This window comes from Phyllostomus hastatus, unplaced genomic scaffold (assembly GCF_019186645.2).
Source record: "Phyllostomus hastatus isolate PE091 unplaced genomic scaffold, TTU_PhHast_1.1 phas_contig_36, whole genome shotgun sequence".
In the NCBI taxonomy this organism is placed as follows: Eukaryota; Metazoa; Chordata; class Mammalia; order Chiroptera; family Phyllostomidae; genus Phyllostomus; species Phyllostomus hastatus.
The window spans coordinates 2,610,958-2,638,096 of record NW_025333862.1 but is presented as its reverse complement, the minus strand read 5'-3'; the positions used below and the strand labels follow the sequence as shown (position 1 = coordinate 2,638,096).

General features: G+C 38.7%; 1 protein-coding gene across 9 annotated transcripts in view; it reads left to right on the top strand.

Moving 5' to 3' along the window:
• The first annotated feature begins 693 nt into the window (after window positions 1–693).
• Window positions 694–27,139, top strand: part of DCAF8 (DDB1 and CUL4 associated factor 8) — a 39,540-nt gene continuing 13,094 nt past the window's right edge. The window contains exons 1-8 of one of the 9 annotated variants that reach the window (XM_045841529.1): window positions 696–784; window positions 1,811–1,875; window positions 5,562–5,649; window positions 14,501–14,575; window positions 17,420–18,090; window positions 19,058–19,198; window positions 20,377–20,471; window positions 25,591–25,701. In XM_045841529.1, the coding sequence (XP_045697485.1) occupies window positions 14,527–14,575; window positions 17,420–18,090; window positions 19,058–19,198; window positions 20,377–20,471; window positions 25,591–25,701 (1,067 nt within the window). In that variant the 5' untranslated portion in view covers window positions 696–784; window positions 1,811–1,875; window positions 5,562–5,649; window positions 14,501–14,526. Of the gene's footprint in view, window positions 1,023–1,051; window positions 1,220–1,810; window positions 1,876–5,561; window positions 5,650–14,500; window positions 14,576–17,419; window positions 18,091–19,057; window positions 19,199–20,376; window positions 20,472–25,590; window positions 25,702–27,139 lie in introns of those variants that run through there. The other 8 variants (XM_045841528.1, XM_045841523.1, XM_045841527.1 and 5 more) reach the window with 8 other exon arrangements.

Below are 27,139 nucleotides of genomic sequence, written 5' to 3'. Positions count from 1 at the left end.
GGTGTCTATTGCAACAGTCTAATATATAAAATCATATGCGGGTAGCGGTAGAGAAGGCGAGGTCAGATTCTTGCACCTTGGGCTTCTGATCAAAAATATTAACGTGGTAGCCGACAGTTAACCTTTTCAAGGATCTTCTACAGGCTTCCTTTAGGGCTCAGAAGGAAGCGGAGTGGACATTATTGGGTCCATTCTTGGCAACCTTCAATATCCCACACCACTTTAGGAAAAAAGACTCTTCAATAGCTGAGCTGAAAATCAAGGCTCTGAATCTCTTCTCTAAAAATTAGTAAATAGAGGCTCTCGGGAAGATGACATAGAAACCACTTCAGAAAATGGCCCTCAAAGGAAATAGGGTTTTCACAAATCTGGTGAGAATTGCTTGTTGTCAGTAGTCAGAAACAGGGCAGTAATGGAGGTCGCTCAGAAAGTTGACTGCCAATCTATTTGAATCGAATTTTATTTCCACCATAACTAAGGCAGGCCACTAACTCGCATTTGTTTTGAATATCACAAGAGATGAGCGAGGCCCTTCAAAGAACTCTACAAAAACAACTTTGCCTCCTCGGTAATGCGCACGCGCCCTTCGCCCTGTTTTCCGTTGGCCTTAGGCCCCGCCCATTATGCATCCCTCAAGGAGGATTGGAAGCCGAGATCTCGCATGACCACTCTTCCCTCTGTCTTCACAACACGTCGTCGTCGCAAAAGAGGCCGGAAAGCGTGGCAGCGCAGGCGCAAGCTTAGAGAGTGGAGACGGCAGCGGTGGTGGCAGCCGCTGACCAGTGTAAGATGGCGGCGGCGTTGGTGGCGGCAGTGGACAGGATGGCTGGGCCTGGAACAGCTGGAGCAACTGCTAGCAGAAGGATGACCCCAGACAGGAAGCGGGCTGCTGAGCCTCACCGGCTCCCGTGCTTGTAACTGTCCCAGCCGGACACCCCCTCCCCCCTTTGACCTACCCGGTCCGTGTCTCCTTACGGCTTGGCCTGCCGCGCTCTCCCCTGTCCCGTTTACCTTCATGATAGGTTTGACTTGTTTTCAAGCTCATGTCTCAGGTCTTCTCCTTCCCCTTAACCCAAGTCTCCACCGGAAGGACTGCTGCCCGTGCCTCTGCTCAGCCCAGGAATTGCCCCGAAGAGCCTGACACACAACCCACTGGGACGTCTTGCCTCGTTGGGTGACGACCCACTTGTGTGCAGCCCCCCGCCCCCCTTAGATTGGGGTATGCGGCTCCAGTTCTCGGGTCCAGCACCTTGTACGGAAGGCCGAGGTTCCAAGAACCCCAGAGTCAGTTGTTGCCGGCTGGTCTATAATATAATTCTCTTAGTTTACCTCCCCTTACCCCCAGATCTTCCAGGACACCGTAGAACGGTCCTCTTTGGTTCGTGTTGTTTGGAAAGGATCTGGTGGCTTGAATTTCTGACTCACAATTGTTGCTGGAGTCTGTAAACAAACCGACACTAGCGCTATCACTTTCTCTCCAGGATCCACCCCACAACCCCCATCCCAACCCCGTACTGTGGCTTCTTGTTGAGAGGTTTGGTTATGGTTTAGGGTTGAAAGGATTCAGGTTTTCCTTTTAAGTGACTTTTTACGATAATGGAGCTGGGAGAATACTTGCCTGGTTCTTTTTACTTTTGTAATTGTGCTTGTAGGCTATTTACTGAGTGGTCAGAATTAGATAAATTTTTCTGGTTTTGAATAGTTCTGAGGAGGTCTAAAAATATTCATGTGTATTTATAAATATTTTTATTATGTTCAGTAGAAGAAACACCTTTGCCATTTAAACTTTTAATTTTTCTCAATCCTTCAGTGAATCCACAGGCTTATTTTCTCAGGAGCCCAGCCTGGCCCTACTTCAGTGATAAAGGAGGAAAGGTGAGTAGAAATTGAGAGTATTTAAATTCCTGAGTCCAAGACAGACCCTGCCCTGAAGGTCAAGTGCTGACCCCTAAAGCCATAAAATTCCTACTTATCCCAAAGAGTTGGGGTATAATTTTTGACTGTTCTAGCTCTGATTAAATTACTTTTATGAGTTTTATGATCTGTGAGCATCTTGAGTTTCTGTCATAAACTATTGCTGTGTATCTTCAAAACTTCAGTTAAACCTCAAAGTGAATTTTTCTTCTTCATTTGCATTGTGGTTTTGCCTTTGTGTGGATCATGTTTCTTACTTTGTTAACTGGGAATTAGTTTGAGTTGTCATTTCTTGGTATTCAGAGACCATTTAGTCTCTTATCACTAAAATCTGGGAAGTGATGAGTGATGCTACCTTTAGTCAGCATCTGAGTTCAATTCACCTCAATTGCAAGTTTTCAGGACATAAGTGGTAAATTTTGGGCTAACAAAATAGTGGCTGTTTTCTTGTTTGTTTTTTATAGTTGTCCCGAAGAATTTTTGGTCAATAGAGGAATCAGTCTTGTGCAGCCAGCAGCATGGGCCAGTGCAGAAGAGGGAGTCAGATCATACTTGTAATTTTTGTCAGGCTCTTGGGTTTCTGGTAGCAGAGGATAGTGCTGTAGTTGGGGGTTTATGGGATGAGTCAGAGAAGCTCAGTGTCTCTGGGAAGGAGACCTGGCTGATTCTTAATATCTTTATGATTTGTAATAAAAGAGGTTGAGTATAACACTGATGAGCTTTATTTCACGCAGAGTTATAATTAGAAACTACTCATTGTGAACGGAAATAAGATTATTACTGGTGGTACATATGTGTATCAGTAAGATACAAAGGGAAAAGTACAGTCTTTAGAGCTGGACAGACCTGGGTTTAAATAATGTACTAAGATTTAGACCTTGGACAAGTTATTTAAACTTCTCTTTTCATTTATACATCTCTAAAAGTGGGATGAATACAATTTATGTCCTAGGGTCATTGGTTAGCACATGATAGACATAAAATTTTTTTCTATTTTCTATTTTTTTTTTAAGATTTTATGTTAATTTTCTTTTTGACAATGGGGAAGGGAGAAAGAAAGGGAGAGAAACATCAATGTGTGGATGCTTCTCAAGTGCCCCCCACAGGGCACCTGGCCTGCAACCCAGGCATGTGCCCTGACTGGGAATAGAACCAGTGAGCCTTTGGTTTGCAGGCTGGCGTTCAGTCCACTGAGCCACACCAGCCAGGGCCTTTTTCAATTTTCTTTACACATCATTGATATGGGTTAGAATAAGTTATATATTAGTTTATATCTCTTTGCATTTTTGCTTTTGAACATGTTTTCCTGGTTATCTTTTCAGTTCATTTTTAATCGGTCAACTTAGATGTTTGCATTGTAGGTGCCCACCTAGGGTTGTTTTCTGAACATGATTCAGGTTAGTTCAAGACCAGAGGGTAGAGGAATATCGGATACAGTTGTATGTACAATGGGGACCCCAAAAAACTAGAATTATCTTGTGGAGGGCCCCTTGTAGTACCAGTTTCCCCCACTAAGTGAGTGTTCTGGGAACTGGTATACATCTGTGTACTAGCTGGCATTGTAAAAGGCTGCATTTGACTTCAGGGAATTGTTTTTTGAAGACTCACTGCGTTTGCCCATTTCATGATGGGTGATTTGCAAGTGTACCTCCCCAGACCATGCTGAGTGTCCAGTTTTAGACCCAAAATGGCATGACTCCCATGCTCCACCTTTCCTATTCACCTGATCTCGCCCCAAGCAACTTTTGTTTTGTTTTGTTTTTTGTTTCCCGGATGAGAAAAGTCCTCAAAGGGAAGCATTTTGCCAATATGGAACAAGTAAAACAAAAAACAGCAGGAGTACTAAAAGGCATCAAAATCAACACATTCAAACACTGTTTTGAGTAGTGGAAAAAATGTCATGATAAGTGTTACATCAAATGCAGAGTACTTTGAAGGTTACTAAAGTTTAAACATACAAGAATAAGCACATAATTTTTATAAATGAATTCCAGGGTTTTTTGCGTCCCCCCTTGTATATCTCTAAATACATTCTTAAACTAAACATCAGTAAGTTTCCTTTGTTCATTGCTTCCTTTCTCTTTGTCTCTCCATTGGTATACCTGATCAGAGGTGACACAAATATTGTGTAGGCATACCTCAAGATATTGTTGGTTGGGTTCTAGACCACCACAACAAAGCCAGTGTAGCAATAAAGCAAGTTGTAATCTTTTTGCTGGTGGAGAGTCTTTCAATTTGTAAAAAACATGACAACTGTGAAACGCCATAATGGGAAGCACAGAAAAGAGGTATGCCAGTAATTCCTAACTTTCGTGCTTCAGTGTTGTTTACCACCCCTGCTCTAGACACTCCTTACGCCTTTTCCTTTTTGCTGTATAAGAATACATCTTTTTTTCTCCAAGTTGTTGGGCTCTGCAGTGATCTTCATCAATAGATTATCCAAGAACTAGACCATGAAAAGGTCTCATTTCTTTCTGAAGTGAATTTGGGCTAGGGAGTTAGGAATACAGAGGGTTTTTTGATTGTTTATTTTATTTTTATTTTTTAACCTTTTAAAAGATTTTATTTTTAGAGAGAGGGGAAGGGAGGGAAAAAGAGAGGGAGGGAAACATCAGTGTGTGGTTGCCTCTTGCGTGCCCCCTACTGGGGACCTGCCTGCAGCCCAGCCCTGACTGGGAATTGAACCAGTGACTCTTTGGTCTGCAGGCCAGCACTCAATTCACTGAGCCACACCAGCCAGGGCTGGGAATTTTTTTCTTAAGCAGATTATCACTGAGGCAAGATGATCTGTATTTGCTCTTATGCATTTGAAACCCAGGTAACTGAAAGAACTGAATTAGGGATAGGCATGCAGATAGTGACTTTGTATCTTAATTTCAGAGCCAAATGTCAATTATTATAGATTATTGAAAACTTTGTCTTTCATTTCTGCTAATATACACAAGGATCTTCATTGCATCCTGGTTGAGTAGCTCACTTGGTTAGAGCATTGTCCCGATATGCCAAGATTGTGGGTTTGATCTACGGTCAGGGTACATACAAGAAGCAACCGATGAATGCATAAATAATGGGACCAACAAATCTGATTTTCATTTTCTGTCTCTCTAAAATCAATACGTAAAAGAAATTATTTAAAAAAATTTTCATTGCTTTTAAAATTGGTCAGGAAAGAGATTGCCTGTTCTTATTTACTGATTTAGTTATTCAGACTAATTAGCTAGAAAGACTTCTTTATAGCAGTCTTTTATCTCTACCTCTATAGGCCATAGTTTCTGGGCCAGAAGCCCAATTTACCAAGTACTACCTTAACCCCAGAAATGTGTATGCTAGACATGAATGAATTTAATCTGTCCCGAGTTTGCGAGTAGGGCATGGAACATGATTAATATGACAGATGTATCTGATTAATGAAATGTGCTTTGTCTAATGGATTGGGTTATTGCAAAAATTGTCATCATCATATCTGAGAAGTAGGTATTTGTTCCTATTATGTGAGGATACTGTTTAAGGGAGTCTTGCTGCCCAGCTTTCATGTGAAGCATCCATGTTTGCCTCACGTCATTTTTTTGTTCTTGGTTTTTCTTTTATTTATTTTTATTTTTTTAATATATAATTTTCATTATATTTTTTTCCTTGGTTTTTCTTAGCCATCTGGAAAGCTATTGTGATTTACCTGTAGTGGTAGCCAAGAGGATATAGTTCCCTAGTGCATTTTAAGCAGTGCCACACTATCAGGTATGTTTAACCTTACTTAACTCTTCCCTCTGAGTTCAGGTAGGAAGGAAATTTTTCACATTTTTAGCCTCTTTTTCTTTGTTTCATTGTAGATTTACCTTTAGAGTATCACCCTTTTGTCTCTAGTGTTCTTTCTAGCAACTTAAAAAAAATTGAAATGTGAATGGCAAAAGCTGATAATGGAGATTGGATTCTGATGTAATCATTTTATAGTGAAAACACAATGGAATTTCCTTAGAAATGAATTTTTCTTAGAATCATTTAAATTGAGATAATGGGCTTAACCATTATTATAAAAAGTTCTTTAGCTCTATAGGTGGAGACAGCACTGACAGGTTAGAATGTATTCCTAACGTACTGAAATACTGTTATTGGAACCAAAACCAGTAAACTAAACACGGGGCATTTGGTATTGCCAATAAGAAGAGAAGACATCCGAAGGAGGAACAAATTTCCTTGTCCATAGGATAGTTGATGCAGAACTTCCTTATCTTCCTCCTCATCATCTGTGGTGGTTGCTTTGAAGTTCTTATCTTGGCTGTCTTCTGAACCTTCAAGAGGGAGAATAGCTTAAAGAGAAGGAGGCTTGTACTGTGGGTTCTTGGGTATATTGCTTTATTGTAGTTCATAGAACATGCATGGTTTCAAAAGATGTTAACAGAGCTCTCTGAATTCTTTAAAAAACCCATGAGAGCAGGTAAGCAGATATCATGGATTTGAAAGTGTGTCCTAGGTTTTATATGTTTGTAGGATCATTGCTGAATAGCAAACAATCACACGCTTCTCTAGGAAATGCAGTCTGGAACTAGAGAGGAGAAGCTAGAAAGATACTGTAAATGCTACCAAGTACAGACAGCCTCTTTGCAAACATTGTCTTTAATCCTTTAAAATCCAGTTCCTGCAGAGCAGTGGCATTATCCCATCTTACAAAAAAGAAACAAACTCAGAAGTAGGTGGTAGAATTCAAAACTAGGTCTAACTGACACTATGTGCTGTCTTTAAAAAACTGGACTCTTCAATGCCAAGTCATGAAGCAAATGAGCTGAAAGGTAGAATTCAGCATTTTTTTTATAAAAGTAAAGCAGTAAACAAAAGTAGGTTTACAGTTGAGAGTATGTGAAAGTTTATTTTTGTTAGGATTTATTAATTATTTATTGTTTTCCATACAACTATTAACCTATTTTTGCCCACCACTGTGTATAAACTATAAAAAAGTCTGTCCAAAGGACAATATGAATAAAAACATTTTTAATTATTTAAACATGTGTCTTAGGTTATGATTAGTGAATTTTGTAAGGAAATAATTTTAATGGAATTAACTAAACTGAAGGGATAGTTGAATCCTTTTATTTTATGATTCTCAAATAGAGAGAAAACCAGGATTCTCACTCAGTGAGGCAATTTCGTAGAAAAATTGTTCTGACACTTACAGCCTTTCATTAGTATACATCTGTCTGTACTTCTCTGTGGCATTTGAACTATGGACCGTCCCCACCTTCTTGAAACTTTATCTCTTGACCTCCAAGGCATTTAACACTCTCATTATTCTTTCTACTTCCTTGAGCATTTCTCTGTCTCCCTCTCATTTCTGTCTCCCTCTCCTTCCTTTTTCCTAAGGGTAGGTTTTCCCCAAGATTGTATCTTTGGACTTTCTCTCAGAACTTTTCTTGGGTACTTACTTTGTTTTTTAAGTGAGGGATAATTTACAAGGTATTTGATTTTGAAATTTTACTGTACAAGTAATTTCCAAGTTTATATCTCCAGACCTAAATTATTTCTCAAGTTGCAAACCTATACTGTTTGCCCCTGTACTTCTGACATGTCAGCTTAGCTTTTAAACACAATTAAAATAAAATTCACCTGTTCTCCCACATGCCATCTTCTCATTTATGGCAATTAATTTCTTCTAGGCACCCAGACTCAGATTTGTCTTATTGATTTTTTGAGCTTCATTACAGCTAATTAAGTCAAATACTATTAATTCTACCTCTCCAGTGTTTTTTACATTGATCTTTTAATTTCCTCTGTTATCAGCCTATAAGGCAGGTTCTCATAGCTTCTTACCTTGGCAACCATCTCCTGCCTTCTGACCATTTCAGTCCATCTTATGGTCCTTGACAAAATCTTCCTGGTGCCTAACATACACACACACACCTTCTATACTTAACTAATCAGCTATACTCTACCATCTAACCAAACTAGACTATCCATCTATTTTCTTAAACATACACCCCGCCCCGCCCCCATTTTCCACATCTTTTCTCATTCTGATCCTGGTGGAATGGTGGAATGTCTCTCATCTCTATCCGTTAAAATCCCATCCTTCCTTGAAAGCCCAACTTAAATGCTAATTTCTCCATGGAAGCTTTTTCTTTCTTCCCTGAGATAAAATATAATTCTTTCCTCTGATCAACTACAACTGCCTACAATATGTATATGTGTATACATATGTATACATACACATTCATTCATTCATTTAATGATACTGGTACTTGTATCTCTTGTATCATAGTTTTATGCTCATTTTTCCTAATTGGCTATTGACCACAAAAGGGATGGTGATTGCCTTGTTCATATTTATAACTCCTGTGTTGCCTTGTACATTCTTGCATTACTAGCATATCTGTATATAGATGGGCCACTGGGTGGTGCCAGATGCCTATAGTTTGGATAAACAAGGGAGGCTGGATGTATAATTGGGTTGCCTGTGTTGTCAGATCTTCTGCACAATAGGAATAGAGATTAATTTTCGTGATCCAGAAACATTCATAGTCTCTTTCTGCTCTTACTTCCAGTTTACTAGAAAGACAATATAGTACATTCACCTCCTCCAAGGACTTAATAGAAAGTGGCTCAGAACTAAAGTTCTGCCTCCCTATAAACATGTTTTATGTAGTACGAGTTTCAGCTTCTTGGGAACCATCCCTTTGAATTTCACTGCCTCAGGGTCTCTGTCCAGTTAATAAACACCATATTATTAGGGTGGCTGGGTGCCCAGAGGAAATCAAGTGCCATAAATGAGAAGCTGGTGAGTTGCTGGTGGCAGGAGTCAGGAAAGTTGGCTTGGAGAAGTGTTTATCATGAAGTAAAAAAAGAGGAAGGTTAGGAGAATGAATTTAAAATGAGCCATTTCAGCTTGAAAACAAAAATTTGGGATGGGAAGGTAGGACTGGTTGATTCCATATGGATTGTGGGACTTAAGACTGAAAAGCAACTTTGTACTTCGGATGGAGATCAGCCCTGACCGCTGTTCAGTTATGAGTGGTATGGGACATCTGTCTTCTCAAGAAGAATCAAGGATCGTGTGGCTCTCAGATGTGTCTCACTAATAATTGAAGCATTTTCTAACATTACCTTTTAGTTTCAGAGGAAATTCTAAAACTTTGTGTCATGTAAATATGGGTGCCTGTATAGGGGAGTTGGGCACTTGAATAGCAAAACGAAGGCATGCACAAGACTGCCAGACTAGCCTACGAGAGTGCTGGGATTATGTAACTGATAGGAACTTACTGTGAGTTCAGATCTTAGTGAAGGGATCAAGAACTAATATTTACATGAAATTTCCATTGGTATGAGGTAAGGTAGAGTTATCAGTTTTTATAGCTTCTAGACTCCAAAGCAGTTAAGGTGAACTTGAGAAAAATTTAAAAAATAAAAATGAAAAGCATAAGTATACAGATTAATAGTCCAACCCACTAGAATTACTTTGAAGTACTTTAAGCTCCTGGTACTCTTTTTTTTTTTTTTAAGATTTTATTTATTTATTTTTAGAAAGAAGTAAAGGGAGGGAAAAAGAGAGGGAGAGGAACATCAATGTGTGGTTGCCTCTCATATGTCCCCTATTGGGGACCTGGCCTGCAACCCAGGCTTGTGCCCTAACTGGGAATTGAACCAGCAACCATTTGGTTCACAGGCCTATGTTCAATCCACTGAGCTACACCAGCCAGGGCTCTCCCAATATTCTTAGTTGTCAAAAGGTAATAAATAGGACTGGAGACTTTAGGATTCACCTTGCCTCAAATGTGATTGCGGCAAAAATTCCTCTGCACTTTCATTGTGAGCAAGATGATCTGATCTGACATTTTGCTCTTTTACTGTACCATATTCACTACTTTAGCTAATTTCTATTAATAATCACAGCCTTGAAAATTTAGTATTTTTAATTGTTGGGTTTTACCTGTTGTTTAACACTTTGCATAATTTCTCACCCCTCCTCCACCTTTCTCATTCTTTTTTTTTTTTCGGCCAGATTTATTGAGGTATGATTTACATAGAGTAAAATTTGCCCAGTTTTTATTGTCCCATTCTGTGGATTCTGACAAATGCAGTTAGTCAACATTTCTGTGACAGAACCATAGAACATATTCATCATTCCGAAGAGTTTTCTCATGCCAGTTTACAGTCATTCTCTTCCCTACCTCCCAGTCCCTAAGAACCACTGATCTTCTTTCTGTCCCTATAGTCTTTTTCCAGATTATCCTGTAAATGGAGTCATATTATGTAGCTGTTTGAATCTTGCTTTTTTCACTTAGCATAACATATTTGAAGTCTATCCGTGTTGCTCTGTGTATCAGTAGTTCATTTCTTTTTATTATTTAGTGTGGTACTCCATTGTGTGGATGGACCACAGTTTGTTCTATTTTTTTTTTAAAGATTTTATTCATATATTTTTAGAGAAGGGGAAGGGAGGGAGAGAAACATCAATGTGTGGATGCCTCTCCCATGCTCCCCACTGGGAACCTGGCCCATAGCCCAAGCATGTACCCTAAGTGGGAATCGAACCAGCAACCCTTTGGTTCGCAGGTCGGAACTCAGTCCACTGAGCCACACCAGCCAGGGCCACAGTTTGTTTAACCATGACCTAGCTGAAGAACATTTGATTGGTTCCAGTGTTTGATGACTCTAAATAAAGCCACTGAAACATTTACCTGTAGGTTTTGGGGTTGGACATATGTTTTCATTTCTTTTGAGTAGATACCTGAATGGGATTCTTGGCTTGTGAGGTAAGTGTGTTTAACTTTATAAGAAACTGCTAAACTGTTTTTCTAAAGTGATTACCATTTTGAGTATCTACCATCAGTATATGAGTTCTGGTTGCTCTCTACCTTTTTAGTACCTGATAAAGAAAGCTTTTGTTATTATTTCTAAAATTTTAAACATTCTAATAGGTATATAGAGGATTCTCATTGTGGTTTTAATTTGTATTTCTCTAATAATATTAAGGATCTTTTCAAGTGATTCTTATTTAGTTGTGAGAGGTTTTAAATATATTCTGGTTTCTGTCCTTAATTAAATATGTTTTTTGCAGATATTTTCTTTTAATATGTACCTTGTCTTTTCATCTTCTTAACAGTGTCTCTTGAAGAGTAGTTTTTTAATTTTGGTATGTCCAGTTAATATTTTCTTTTATGGTTTGTGCTCTTTGAGTCCTACCCTAAGAAATACTTGCCTAATCCATTGTCACAAAGATTATCTCCATTGTTTTATTCTGGAAGTTGTATTATTTTGGTGTGTGATCCATTTTCAGTTAGTTTTTGTGTATTGTACAAATGTAGGAGTCACGTTTCTTCATCTATATGTAGTTTGCATTTGGATATGTTATTGTCCTAGTATACATGGTCTCTTGTACAAATCTTTCATTAATATTAGGAAAAGGAAGCAGCCTCAGTAGTTTTAAAGAGGAGACACTTGATACCTCTTCCACAAGTACTCTTACATAATGTATTAACTTTCCCTCTGTTTGGTTTTTACTTAATGTTTTGCCATATATTTGGTTAAAAATTTAAGACCTGTTTCTTACAAAGAAAAATCTAGGTCACTGGAATTTCTTGTGTAGAAATTAAAATGACATCTGAGTCTTTTTTTGTCCATCCCTCAATAGTTTATTCCTGAACCTTCAGTTTGGCAGGGATTATGGTTATTTTTAGAGTACAGGCAGTAGAGCTAATCTAATTAAACTTTCCCATATACCTGGGGCAGTGAGCTCATCAGCTCTTCAAAGCTCATATGGTTTGTTCTGGACTAGATTTTACATGGAAATTGTTCAAGGTAAAACTGGATTTGTTGGCAAGGTGTAGTGCATTCAAGAAGGTAGTTTAAGTTAGGGTCAGGTATGGTCCCTAACCTCTGATTATGAAATAAGACTGCATTTCTTGGTGATGAAAGAGATTCCAGAGTGGCTCCCTCCCATACTTGAGACCTAGGGCACAGTCATAAATAATATCATAACCTGCTTTAATTTGGGCACTTACTCCTAATTCCTGCCCTAGAGTAGGGATTGTTTTAAATTTGTTCATCTTGACTGAGGTTTATGTGGTAAGAGTAACAGCTCATACCCAAAATAATTGTATTTTATTATTGTCATAACTTCTTGGCTTTCTAGAGAAGTGGCCCCCCAAAGTGGGAATGCATGCACCCCAAGGGATATGGGAAATGATTTAGTAGTGTATAGGAAAAGAATGTTGAAATTTCTACTTTTTCTGAGAAAAGCTTAATGTTTGACATTTAATGTGAATTGATGAAATGTGTGTGTACATACACTCATATCAAAGGTTCATGTGCAAAGTTTTCACTGATATAGTTTATTATCAGTTTTGAGACCACTGCTCTAGAGCATCCTTCTGCAGAAATTTTAACATGTAATGTACTTACCTGTTAAAGGTAACATCTCTGGGGTTACTAATATTATTTTACAAAGAAAGAAAATGAAGCCAGAAAATATTAAGCAGCTCACCCAAGTTCACAAAATATGCTAATGGCTTAGCTGATACTAGAATCTTGGAATTTGAATTTTCAGTCTAGAACTAATTTTGATAAACTCTGTGTCCCCTAAAATGTGACCTATCTACCTGAATCAACTTAGCGATTAGAGTTGACAGCAACATTCACAGGGTTTTCTCTGTGTCTGAATTTAGCAGTAAATTCTGTCTGCTTATTTCCTTAAAGAGAGAGAAGATTCCTTCTTGCAAGAACCTTAAACTAATTTCCCCAAAAGATGAGGTCTGTAGTTTCTTGGTATGGTTTGAACCTCATGACTCTCCTTTGCCCACTTCTCAGCTAGGTGGGCACTAGGCTTTAGCTCCTTCTGGTCATATGGGTTGGGAAAGCAAATGTATTGTCTACAGCCGTTATTAGTCTAAAGTTCAGGTAGTCTCATCTTCTGTAGAAGTTGATGAGATTCAGTTTTGAGAAAGGTTCTCTGGAGCTACTTTATTCTTCTCTGGGAGTGGATAATAGTGGGGTGGGAAGTATGGTATGGTTGACAGTTTTGATTTTGGAGATGAGAAAATATCAAATCTGTTCTTAATTGACCATAAAGTATACTCATGACCTTAGTTTTTAATCTTAAAAAAGTAGTGCAATTATTTTCCTCACTCCATAGGACTTTTACAATTAATGTAATTAATATAAACCTTAGGTGGGGAAGAAGGTGCTGCTGAGACACTAAAGAATATAAACAGGGACTGCTTTGAAGGAAAGAAAGTGCCGCATGAGGAATGCTGTACAAAAATTTATCATTGAAGTATATGGGAAGAGGAAAACAGCCTGCTTTGCAAACAGCTCTTTACTGTTTTTCTTTATGTGGCTTCACAAATCTGTTTTTCATTGGCTTTGTCCTTCCTTCAGATTCAGCCTCAGTCCTGCTCTTGCATTATTTTCACCCCTCCACTCTGGCCTACTATGAGCAAGCTTTGGGCAGCTGTCTATTAGCAGAGGACACGCATTGTAGCAACTTGAATTTCTGTAGAGGAGAGTATGGGGGTAAGGTTAAGGATGCGGCTGCCTCTGGGATCATTGTTAGGATAGTGAAAGGGCTGTTGAAAGATTAGAGGCCAGTGTGCCTCTGTACAAGGACTGGAGTCATAATCATACTCTGTCTTTCACCAGTGCCTTTTGTCCAAGGCACTGAAAGGGCTTAACAAAATTCTGGTCTGAATAATGTTTTTCTTTGCTCTTTGGAATTTGCTCAAGTTGGGAGTGAGGCCCTGAAAAAATAATAACTGTGTTACAGTGGTATGCAAGGAAAAAAGCTAGATATCCTGATTCTTAATTATAGCTTTTCCAAAAAGAAATCTGGCAAAAGTGGGAGGAATTGTGAAATAATGTTTGTAATTTAATGAAATGAACTGAGATGGTTTAATAGAAGTGTTGCCCTTTTCTTACACAGCTTTGCATTTGGTGACTGACTAGTATTAGTTGTAAGAGGGGAAAAAAGCCCTGTTACATTCTTTCTTAGAGGTACTGGGCTCCCAAGTTCTAATACGTCTTTGCTTCTTACAGTAGTTAATATCTGCACCTATAAGTGTAAAGCTGGGCATCTGAGTGAATATAAAAGCCCAAGCTCTTACCCCAAGAGTTTGATTCCTTTCATCTTTTTTTGGTCTGTGTGTAAAATGATACAGTCTGACCCACCTCTTCATGTTGTGAAGACAGTATAATATAGAGTTTATGGATACTTAAAACTAATATTTACAACAGATTTTTGCCGTGAGGGCAATGCTGAAGCTTGCTCTTTGTATTGAGTTAAGGCTCTCTGTTTATAGTATACCATTTAATATATGCCTGCTGTTTCAGGTTTTATTTCAGTTTCTTCTTTCTCATTCGAAAAAACACTGCCAGTTGCTCAGTGAGTAAAGTAAAGAGATTACAGTTGACTTCCCAAATGTATGTTTTTTAGAAATTTTGACATGGGGGATAAATCTAGTGTGATTTTCAGCAGCTGAGAAACTCTTGAGCCCACACACAAAAATTATTTTTACAAAAATGACAAAGGCTGTACATTGTTAAATCTCCTTGTCCCTTTTCCCAGGTTGTTTTCTAAATTGTTATTTTCTTCCCCTTCCAAATCCAGGCTGGCTACAATAAACATCAATCAAGATGTCCAGCAAAGGGAGCAGCACAGATGGCAAAACAGACTTAGCTAATGGTAAGCAGCCAAAATGAAAGTGAAGCTATTTTTGCCATCAACTGTTCTTCTCCCCCAAAGAGAGTGGAAACATGGATTTTAGTGGAGGGAAGGAAATCTTTTCTAAGAGTGAACGCTTGAGTTGTTTTGAGTACAGGAAACTACACAGGAAACACCTTGGACTGTGTGGTACTTTTGCCTCTTCAACTTTTGTCTGATTGTTTTCAGAACATCAGTAATAAGAGTTGTGCTTCTAAGAGCGCTTCTTTCACCTCTAAGAGGTCAGATGGTTTGGGATTCTGAAAGGTTTTACTGGTAGATAAAACCTAGGAGATGCTGTTAATAAAGGAGAAAAAGAAGATGCAGTTGGTGGTGGAAACAAAAGAGTTGTTGGGAAAGTGAGGTTCCCTCGTAATAATGAGAAGTCTCTTTCTATGGTAGAACATAGTTTGATGGAGATATTAGATAAGAGATGAAGTTATAACCTAATCCAGCTGGAATTGGATGTTTTCTCCCTTCCTGTCCTACTTTTCTTTTGCCAGTGCTGCCAGGTGTTAAGTCACTGTGCCTAGTGCAGATTTGAAGGCAGGATTTCAAGACTCTGGCAGCTTTAGCTACTACCTGGTTTATTCAACCAGTGTTTTAGCTCTGAGCCAATTTCTAAACTAGAGAAATATCCTGCAAATGGATATAGTTGGGCAGCAACATTCCTCAGCACCTTGCAGGTCAGGGTTATAAGCTAAATTCTAGTTGATGTGATTGGCAAAGTGATGAAATTGAGGAGGGAAAGTGAGATTTTTCAACATGCGGTTTTATTGCCCCTTTATTTTTTGTACCACTGCCATTTATCTTCTGTAAAGGAAAGTGGTTCCAATTTTTCACTGGGCTTAGTTGTAAGACACAGTATTCTAGAGGGATTTGAAGTACACATTTGATTTGGAGTTTGGCCATTAGCTACATCAAGTATTGACAAACTATGGCCTGCAGGTCAAGTCCAGCCTGCCTGCTTTTGTAAAGTTTATTGGAATACAGTCATGCCCCGTTCATTTACATAGTATTTATCCTTGCTTTTGTGCTATAGCAGTGGAGTGGAGTAGTTGCAACAGAGATCCATACGGCCTGTGAGGCCTCAAATTTCTGCTTTCTGGCCCTTGGCAGAAGAAAAATTTGCCAGCCCCTGAGCTACATCTTGGTCATTGACTATAAGAGTTCTCTTACTGAGCTTGTGGTATGCTCTGGCCTTTATGTTAATGTGATAGGGCCCTCAAAGTTGTAATTTTTTCATCACGATTTTAACAATGAATTCTAGAAGTTCTGGTCTTTTATTTTTCCTTCTTTACAGAAGTAATAGGTGTGATATTTTATCTCTTCTCACCATTCCAAATCTTAAACCCAGTTGCATTTCAAAAACCATACTATTAATCTTCCTTAGCTATACAGCAGTACCATCAATTGTAATTTGTAGGATCAAATTGCTGTACTATTCCCCTTTGTCTTCCAGTTTCTAGCCTAGTTGTTTTCACACTGTGCTCTTAGAGGTGCTTTTTTGAAAAGAGCTGCTTATATGTCCCCCAACCTTCTGTCACTACTTGAATCAAAACAATTATATTATCTGTTTTCTGTATTGGATTTTGTCTAAGAGTTCATTGGAAAAAGGCTTTCATTGCTGGGAAGATTTTCAGAAATTACTTTTTTAATCTAGATGAATAAGCAGTAAGGTACTCCAATCCTTTGGATTTTTAAACACTAATTTAGTACTGGAATTGAATAACTCATACCAGAATCAACCATAGCTGGTCTACCTTTCCTAACAGCATTTACTTCTGGCAAGATAAAATTTGTGGTCATCTAAGAAAAGAAGGCCATTCCTCTTCCTTCACATCCTTGACCTTAGGCTGGAAGTTGTGGCTCTTAGAACATTGCCAAGTGCTTATTGGAATTTGATTTGGCTGTTTTTTATAGGAGAATGCAGCATTTTAATTGTAGGTGATTAGATCCTTCAATATGATATAATTAGATTGAATTATATGTAATGGTCCTGGTTATTTTATAACTACCAACATGGTGAGCTTAGAAGATGGTGAACTTTCTTCTCAGGTACCACTGTAATACCCCTTTTTATCATTTTTACATATACTTCCTGATGGAACTTTGTCTCAGTTTGTATAACTAAAAATAGTATTAAAATTATTAACTTATTGGGAATAAGTCAGAATACATAAATTAGCAAAAAGTGAGCCAGAACTTACTCAAATGACCACAATTTCCATTTGTCTCTTTTACTTACTTCTGGATTCTTAGTGGACTTTTAAGATGTTGGGGAAAGAAACTTTAAAATTTAGGAGTCAGGAGGTAACGGTGCTTTCTTGAAGTGGGGAAAAAAGTCCAACTCTCATCTGTACTGTCAGAGTGATTTTAATCGGTTATTTTCTCTCCTTTTCTAAGAAGATGGCTGTGCCAATTCTTGTAGGGATGGCTATTCTTTTTCTTATATTTAGTTTAATTATTTACTGTAACTAATGGATGCCCATCCAGCAGAACAGAGCCTAAGGTAGTTGTATCAAAAAGTCTGTCGGTACTTTGCCTCTTGAGAATTTTTATACTCTTAGTTTCTACATTTCTTCCATTCTGTTTAAGTACCTTTATTTGTGAGTGGCTTTGATCTTAATCTTTTCAGTTTCTTCTCCAAGATTCCCCTTCAGAAGTTACTTTTTATAAGCATTTGTAACGAAAACACTTTGACCAAAGTTAGTTTCTGGGACTTTCTATGTGATGATTTCTTAGACTAAAATGGGGAAATGTTTCTGATCACTAACCTGTCCTTCTTTTTCCCCCCTCACCTACCCATTTCTCACTTACATGCAGGAAGTATGTCTAGCAGTCCAGAGGAGATGTCTGGAGCTGAAGAGGGGAGGGAGACATCCTCAGGCATTGAAGTAGAGGCCTCAGACCTGAGCTTGAGTTTGACAGGGGATGATGGTGGCCCCAATCGCACCAGCACAGAAAGTCGAGGCACAGATACAGAGAGCTCAGGTGAAGACAAGGACTCTGACAGCATGGAGGACACAGGCCATTACTCTATCAATGACGAAAACCAAGTCCATGATCGCTCAGAGGAAGAGGAGGAGGAGGAAGAAGAGGAAGAAGAACATCCTCGGCGTCGTGTACAGCGCAAGCGGGCCAATCGTGACCAGGACTCATCAGATGATGAGCAGGCCCTGGAGGACTGGGTGTCCTCGGAAACATCAGCCCTTCCCCGACCTCGATGGCAAGCTCTTCCTGCCCTTCGGGAGCGGGAACTGGGTTCAAGTTCCCGTTTTGTATATGAAGCTTGTGGGGCAAGAGTCTTTGTGCAGCGTTTCCGCCTGCAGCATGGGCTTGAGGGCCACACTGGTTGTGTCAATACTCTGCACTTTAATCAGCGTGGAACTTGGCTGGCCAGTGGCAGCGATGACCTAAAAGTGGTGGTTTGGGACTGGGTGCGGCGGCAGCCGGTACTGGACTTTGAGAGTGGCCACAAAAGCAATGTCTTCCAGGTGAGGCAAGGAAACAAAATAGCAATTGAGAAAATCAGACATGAGTTAGACAAATCTGAGCTGTTGCCTGTGGTGGGAGCTGGTAGTGAGTTGCAGGAATTAGATATCAAAGTCAGTCCTGTGTTGGCTCTCATAATGCCTTGAAGAAGTTATATACACTGCAAGACGTATTGCAAGCTTTTCTTTCCTTGAACATAAACACTGTTGAAAGTCTCATTACAAGTGCATGCTTAGAAATAATCAGGAAAGCACTATATGTGCCCTGATAGGAGGCATACAGTGTAAGAGCAGAGTCTATTAGGCCAGACTGGGTTCAAATCCTAGCCCTTTATTAGCTGTGATAGAGGGCAAGTTATTTAACCTCTTTGTTCAGTTTATTTATCTATAATATGGGAATATTAACATAAAAGGGTATGAGGATTAAATAACAATAGGAGCTGAGCAGTTAGAATCATACCTGGTACTTAGTGAACATTAAACATTTGATAAAAGTTAGTACTGTTGTTATTCTGGGGATTTTACTCATCAGTGCAATATATCATATTGGTACTGGCTGTTTATCCCTAAGCATGTTCCCTCTTTCCCCAACATCCCCTCTAGTTTCCTTTTTCTTTGTACAATAGCAAATTAATATTTACTTGATGAATCAAGATAGTTTTCTCCTTTTTTCTCTTTCTTTTGTCCCTTGGTAGGTCAGAGTCCTAGTTCACCTGAGTGCTTACCCTGTATTATTAGTTCAGCCTTCCAGAATCAAATGAAATGCTCTCTTATACTAGAGAAGTTTTTTTCTCTCCCTCTCCTTTAACTCTTGGAAGAAATTAGACTTTAACCAGTTGGAGTCAGTGAGCTAAGTTTTCAGCTGTTGTGAAACAAAACAGTGAGTTGAGGTTGTCATTATATTTTTTGCTCTCAAATTCACCTCCTCAATTTCTTTTGTGTGTCCCTTTCTTTGTTGTTAACACCCCAGGCAAAGTTCCTTCCTAACAGTGGTGATTCGACCCTGGCCATGTGTGCCCGTGATGGGCAGGTGCGAGTAGCAGAGTTGTCTGCCACACAGTGCTGCAAGAATACAAAGCGTGTGGCCCAGCATAAGGGAGCATCCCATAAGGTAAGTGAGTCTTTGCCCCAAAGAATATGCAATCTGGCTCTTCTGTGGATCTCACAAAAGCCCTCTTGTGTCTCTGTTTATATTTTTTTCTAAGTTTTTTAACCTGTTGATTTTAGAGTGAGAGAGAAAAAACTTCAGTTTGTTGTTCCACTTAAATTTATGCATTCATTGGTTGCTTCTTGTATGTGCCCTGACTGGGGATCAAACCCACAACCTTGATATATCCAAACAATGTTCTAATCAACCAAATTACCCAGCCAGGGCATATCTCTGTTTATTGTAGTCACCTGCCTCCCTTTTTTTAGTCATAAGATTTGTACATAAGAGGAAAGAGCAGCCACCATCCTAGACTTCTTGGAAGGCAGGTATTTGAGAGATCTGTAGAACTTGCATATGCAGTATTTATTTAGTTGATTATACTTAATTCCTAAGATGAACCATAGTTAATTTAGAGATTCTTGAGGTCTCCTGTGCCTTCCAGACCTTTAAACTTTACTCTGATCATCTTTAGAACATCTTATTAACAGTTCTAAGGTGCTAGTTGTTAGCTCCTCATATTAGACTGGGGAATATAAGCCAAATGGGCATAGTGGCAGCCAGTGAGAAGCTGCCTAGTCTTAGAGTATGTACCATGTCTTTCCATGCCATGGGAGGAGGATGGTCCTCTCATTAAAAGCCTAAACAAATATGTAGGTGGACCCGGGTATCCATTTCTAAATGGCTTGGGCAATGTGAAAATTATTTATTTCTTTGAATCTTAAGTGTACTTCCAACCCACTAGATAATTAATTTTAAGAACTAAAATGTAGGGAAATGAACATTGGGCACCATTTCTCTCCCCACCTGAGGGTGTAGGATTGATTTTCTTTGATAATGAGCCCTAATGGCTGATGTTTTCCTTTGGTATCACTGTTAAATCCCTTGGGAACTTAGTTGAAATAGCAAATCATCTGTCCTTTATCCTTGTGTAGAGTAAACTAGCTGTAAGTAATTTGCACAGAACAAGAGAGGTTGGGCTTACTAAATTATCTCCTTCCCTAGAATTTTACAATAAAAGGTAGACATTTCTCCTACCGAGGTATTTTAAATGTACCCCTTTCTAAACATAAAGGAATGAACTAGATAAACTTTAATTCCAATCTTTGGAAATCTCATCCTGTCCCCTTTTTCTCCTCTAGTTGGCCCTGGAACCAGACTCCCCCTGTACATTTCTATCTGCAGGTGAAGATGCAGTTGTCTTCACCATTGACCTCAGACAGGACCGTCCAGCTTCGTAAGTATAGCAATAGTACTTTTACAGAACTGAATCTCTTGGGCTGGAAAATAGTCCATGTGGCCTAGGTAATGCTCAACTCTTTGATCCATCAGAATGATCCCTTTGTGCCCGTGAGAAGCAGATTAGGGTTTAGGGGAATTTCTTACTTGTTTGTTGTTACTTGTTTGTCAGCAGTGAAGTACCTTTCAGTCTAGCTTTATTTCTAAAGCAAGGTTCAGTTATCTTATTATATGTGGGCTTTAATAACTCTTCCATTTACTTGAGTGCCACTCAACTTAACCACAAGAAGCATATTACTCTACAAAGCAGCTTAGAGGTATGTTCCTAAGTAGTTTTCAGTTCAGTTAGTTACATACCAAAACATATAAACAATTAAATGATGATTTTTGAACAAAAATATTGGTAGCTATAGAATTCTGATGTCATACCTCATTTTTATATCAGTTTGAGACTCAAGGGTAAACTATATCCTTTTTCAGCTGTGTGATATCATAGCATCTTGTTTGGATCCAGGCATTCTGGGGGAGGGGTGTGGGGGAACTTTGTCTGCAGAGCCTCCTGTCCGCCACGGATGAGAATAAGTCTAACAAGACATGATCTGCTTGGGGAGGAAAGGACTGATCTCTCACAGGAGAAGGACCAAGAGCCTTTTCCTCAATGGCTTTTATTGGGTTGTTTACACGGGAATTCCGGTAAAGCTCATTACTCATTGCCAGGAAGTAAGGATAAAACAATAGACAGCATAGAAGTCTGAGGGCCTATTTTGAGTCATGTTAAATAGCTTAAGAGCTGTAAAACTTGGAGAAATAAATTTACTTCTTGCTTGGACCCTCATCAGTTAATTGAGAGCATTCTAAACAAAGCAGGTTTCACAGGATTTTACATATTCTTTCTTAGGCCTGATCACCTGGGGAACCCGCCCTTTCTAGCACAGGGCTGCACCACCCTCTGTCATTGTTTCAGGCTTAGGTGGAGCAAGGGAACTAAGGCAGCCAAGAGATTAGGAGATTTTCTCGCAGACAATGAGGACTCAGGCTATGTCAAAGCTGAGGGGCGAGGGTCCATCACCCCCTTTTGCTTAGCCCCCAAAGTCCTTCCTTGGGGGCCTCCCACATGGTCGTGCCTGTCTTAGGTCATTCCCCCCTTGGGGAATCTTCTCCATCAGTGGCTAACCAACCAAGCATTGGGGGCCAGGCAGGTGAAGTAAAAGGAGCAGAAGTGGTGCTTCTGCCAGGGAGATAAGCTTTTGTCTCCTTGGTGTCTTATGGTCCAAGGTCATTCCCTCAGCCTTAGCTTTGGCAGGGGTTACAGCTTCTGATACCAGGCAGGCGGTTCCCAACAGAGGGGTGTGTGTGTCTCTCATACACAGACATGTGCACACAGAGGATACTCATATAATAAAGGGTATGGATAAAATGTAAATGCTCTCTTATGTACACCTCCCCTGCCCCCACTTTTCTGGCTATTGGTAATCATTGTAAAAAATTCGGAATATCTTTCCAATTCTTTTTGTACACCTTTATGTATCTTAATATATACATATACACTTTTCCATTAATGGGATTACTTATATGTGTATATAAACATACATGTAGACAGAGACATATCTATTTCCACATTTGCTTTTTTCATGTTATAGTGTATTTTGGAGATCTTTCTCTATCAGACCACAAAGACCTACCTTATTTTTAACCATGACATATACGTTACAACATTGGCATACTACAGTTTTATTTAACCGTGATTCTGTTGATGGATAATCTAATTATTTTCTTATTAGTCTTAAAAATTATTATAACGGATATCGCATGTCAGTGCCAACATTGAGTAAGGGATGTCACTGATTTACAAGGTATATAAGTAAAATAGTATAGGGAATATAATACCAAGACTGATTATTTTTAGACATAAATACAGAAAAAATCATCTAGATTGTGGAAGAATTTTAAAAACTGCCTAAGTGATAGAAATGATTTGGACTTGCAGAAAGGATATACTAATTACTTCTATTAACCTTCAAGAGGATAAGGGAGATACTGGCTTTATACTGGGGAGGGAACAGGTCTTGGGTGACAAGGGATCTGCCTTCTAGTACTAGTCAGAAGTTATTTAACTTTGAGAAAATCATTTAATCTCTAGAAATGAATGATGTTTGTTGTATTCAATTCTAAAGTTCTGTGGTTCTTTGATGATAGTGGAACATTAGCAAGTTTTCAAGAGCAGAGGGAAGGGCAAGGATGCAAAATTGATGAGTTTGTTCAGTCTGTTTTGGTAGAGAATGGTGAAGCAGAATGGGATCTATCTTGTGGATCAGAGTGAGAGGAGAACTACTGTTAGGCCAAAAGGAATTGGGAATCTGGTTCTAGTAATGAGCAGAGTATATAACTTTGGTAGATTATTAAATCTGTAATGAAATGATAGCTGAAAATCTGGCTGAGACATGACCAATGGCTCTAGGTGATAGATGGGATAGAAACTAAAAGGAATAACCCAGGAGAAGGCCCAAAATCTGGATTTAGGGAATAAGAGAGAGCGAGCCTTCAAAACCTTTTGCGTTAGGGGTTGAAGAAGTAATAGAATTCTGGAATGAAGTGCAGGGCTGAATGTGAAGGTCATGGCCAGGCATTGTTATGTGAAGTTGGCATCGGGGAATTTTTTTCTTATTAGTATATGATAGTCTTTGGAAGCTGGTGAAATTAGCTAACATCTTAGGAAAAGAGTTTGATTTGGAGTTTGTGGATGGGTGTTCCTTAAGCCAGTAGAAGCCAGTTTGAGGTATTCTTCAAAGGAATTTTTTGGTCTGATCTGGAATCATTTTTCCATTTTTGCTGGAACATACCTGATCATTACAAAAACTGCAGATTTTGCCCTGGCTGGGTGGCTTGGTTAGAGCATCGTCCCACATGCCAAAAGGTGGTGGGTTCGATCCCCAGTTGGGGTGCGTACTGGAGACAACTGATTGAAGTTACTCTCTCTCACATTGATACCTCCCTCCAATCAATTCAAAACAAAACAAAATGTATTCTCATGTGAGGATTTTTAAGAAACCCTGCAAATACTAAGACAAAATTTGGTGGATCTGTTTCATATGGTTTTGTATGCTGCCTCTTTCTGCCATGATTAATTATTTTTATAGCACTACTGAATGCATGTTTGTCAGAGAGCTTAAGGTACTTGTGCATTTATCCATTAGGAGAGAGTATTGTTTGTTTTAGCCAAATAAACTGCAGCATCAAAAGATTGAGCTCTTTGTCAGAATTCCATGATAGTGGAGCCAGTACTTCATAATCAATCCCCAAAGTTTCTTCATATGAAGAAGCTTCCATATGGTAACTTTTTGCTTCCATATGGTAACTTTTATATTTGTCTGACCCTCTCCTGAAAATCCAAATTGCCAAATAGTCCTATGAAAAGGAGCAGCTTCTGCTCCTACTACTTTTCCCTGTCAGAAATCCAGTTAAAACGGTCTCATCTCCATTACTGGTGTATTCCTAAAACTCTTTTGATGTGTTTTTTGCCTACTATTTTTGAGGGTATGAGTTTTCCCTAATGACATTCCTTTTTTATGATCTCTGTACACTATTCTTTTAGTGGAAGGCTGCAGTTTTATTTTTTTTAATTGATTTTAGAGAGTGAGAGACAGTGATTTGTTTGTGCCTTCATTAGTTGACTCTTGTATGTGCCCTAACTGGGGATTGAACCCACAACCTTGGTGTATTAGGACAATGCTCTAACCAACTGAACTACCTGGCCAGGGCTAATAAAACTGCAGAGATTTGTAAATCAAATAAAATCTTCCCCTTTTGCCTAGAGCAGTTTTAGGCTAGAGTTACTGGCCATGTGTAGAAGAGATGCTAAAATCATTTTTTTTTTTACAAGAAACTTGTCATGATTGTATTTCTTTCAGTTTTCATAGCAACAGAAATGAGCAAAAGTTTAGATTAAAAATGAAAAGTAAAGTGCAGTTCTTTCCTTTAATGTCTTTTCTTTTTTTGTAGTTACTGATCTTTATGATGTGCCATATTTGTCATCATATGTGATATATTTGACTGGTTGGACACTTAGATCTGGGAAGAGTATTCATATTCCTAGGACTACCTTTAAGCTAGGAAAATTATGGCTAAAATCAGAATTTTCTGGCTGAAACTCTGAACTTTCGTAACATTTCCTCAGGGTCCCATGCCCTCCTAAGGAGTCCCATTTTTTGGTGATATAACCAGAAGAATAATTTAGAAACTACTTTCCAGCCTTAGAAACAGTTATCTTCAGGGTGATCACTTCATAAGTTATATAAATATCTAATCACAGGGTTGTACACCTGAAACCAGTGTAATACAGTGTGTTAACTCTAAAGGTAAAAATACTTTAAAAAATAAACATCTACATAAGAACCTCCTCTCTTAATTTGCTTCAGATAAGGGAAGGAGAATGCTGTTTCCTTTTGGATTGCCCCTGTGCTAGAAACTGTGACTTGTCATCCTGCTGTGTGTATTAAAGAGAATTTTTTTGTTGTTGATAGTAGAGAGAGAAACATCACTTTGTTCTACCTATTTGTGCATTCATTGGTTGTTTCTTATATATGCCCTGACTATAGATTGAACCTGCAACCTTGGCATATCAGGATGTCGCTCCATCCAACTTAGTTACACAGCCAGGGCCTTCCGTGTGCATTTTTAACACTGGATTTTAAGTGGCACTTCTTTGGAATCTAGGAGATAGACTCTGACTTTAAGGTCTTTTCTGTCCACTATTTTGTGATTCATTCTCCCCTCACTTTCTGCTCCATGATGATTAGGAACATGTATTTGTGAATGAAGGGTGGGAAGACGTGGGCATTATTGTCTGTTTAATGATTGGTTATCATGTTGGATTCCATGTAAAAGAACTACCTGAGAAGCAATACTTTCATGTATCTTTAATTTATGCTTCTTGAGGAATACCAGAAAAACGACTTCACTATGTGTTTTTTTCATACCCAAAGTAGCATTTAGTAAATATGTGTGAAGGTGGTTTTGTCTTATGTGCAAAACAAATATTACTGTCTGTGCTCTCATTTGCCATGACCATCTGTATCTGTGGGAAAATATAACTTTTATGCTTTTCTACTCTTAAATAGGAAGCTGGTGGTGACAAAAGAGAAGGAGAAGAAAGTGGGGCTGTATACAATCTATGTGAATCCTGCCAATACCCACCAGTTTGCAGTGGGTGGACGAGATCAGTTTGTAAGGTGAGTATGAAGGCTCTTCTGTGTCTTAGACAGTTTGAGACACTGATGCATTGTATACTACCAGGTTTCCCTGTGGAAATGTATGAATTGCCTGGGAATCCATTAACCACTATCTTGAGGTTTTTACCCTCTTCCAAAAGTGTTTAGCCCCTTGTGGGGTATTCTTCCTAATGTAGTAATTTCTGAGGGATGGCTTAATGTAGGGATTATCAGGTTTTAAAGAACTTTGATGAATTGACCAAGGTCCCCACATCATAGCTAAGGCATAAACCCAAGTTTACTAGCAAGTGTTATATTAGTAAATATCTTCTACCATTTGTATATATAAATTAACATGCCTGGAAGTTTTGAATGCTGGCTTCAGATACAGAAATGATTTGACTTGGGAGTACTTGGTATGAACTCAGTATTTTGGGCTCCCATTGTCTTGAACCGCTTCTCTTTGTAGTGGTATTTTCGTTACTGTGAATATCTGTTGTAACACTGGCTATAGATGTATATCCGAAAGAAAACAGAATGCATGGATTCAGTCCCCACATGTACCACCACTTAGTTTCCTTCTGGCCCTTAGCCACAGACTATATCCCATCTTGATTTAGTTGGCCTATTTTAACTATATATATTTTTGTTGTTGCTGAGGGATTATCAGTTTGAAAAGGAAGAGGGAGAGGATCACTAGAAGAAAGAGTGACTTTTTCTTTTCCTGATGATGGGTGAAAAGCATTATCTTCCTTTAAATGAGAGTACATTTTTATAACTATATTCTGAAATTAATTTTATTTATAAGAAAGGGGAGGAAAGGTAAGGATTTCCCCAAAAGAAGGACAGAGAGCATTAGATACTGAGCAACACAGAATAGTCATGCCAAAATGTTACATATTTTAAATATTTTTTACTAATTTGGTGACTTCTTGAAGTTTATGATAGCTTTAGTGATGTTTGAGAGCTGTGATTTAGACTTCATTTGAAGAGAAACAAATTTATTTTCAGCTAATATGTATTTGGTGAAGAGTCTATTCCTCTTAAAAATTTTTTTTTAATTTATTGATTTGAGAGAGAGAGGAAGAGAGAGCAAGAGAAACATCAGTTTGTTGTTCCACTTATTTATGCATTCATTGGTGAACTCTTGCATGTGCCCTGATCAGGGGTTGAACCTGCAACCTTGTCAGACTGGAACAACATTCTAACCAACTGAATTACCCGGCCAGGACCCTATTCCTTTTTTCTTTCTCTGGTTCATTTAGCAACATTGCCTGAATATTCTTTTTTTTTTTTTTTTTTTTTTTAGTATTTTTTATTGATCATGCTATGACAGTTTTCCCAATTTTTCCCCCTTTAGCCCCCCCTCCACCCTCTCCCCCCAACCCTCCAGCATTCCCCTCCTTAGTTTATGTCCATGGGTTCTACATATAAGTTCTTTATCTGTTTCCTATTCCAT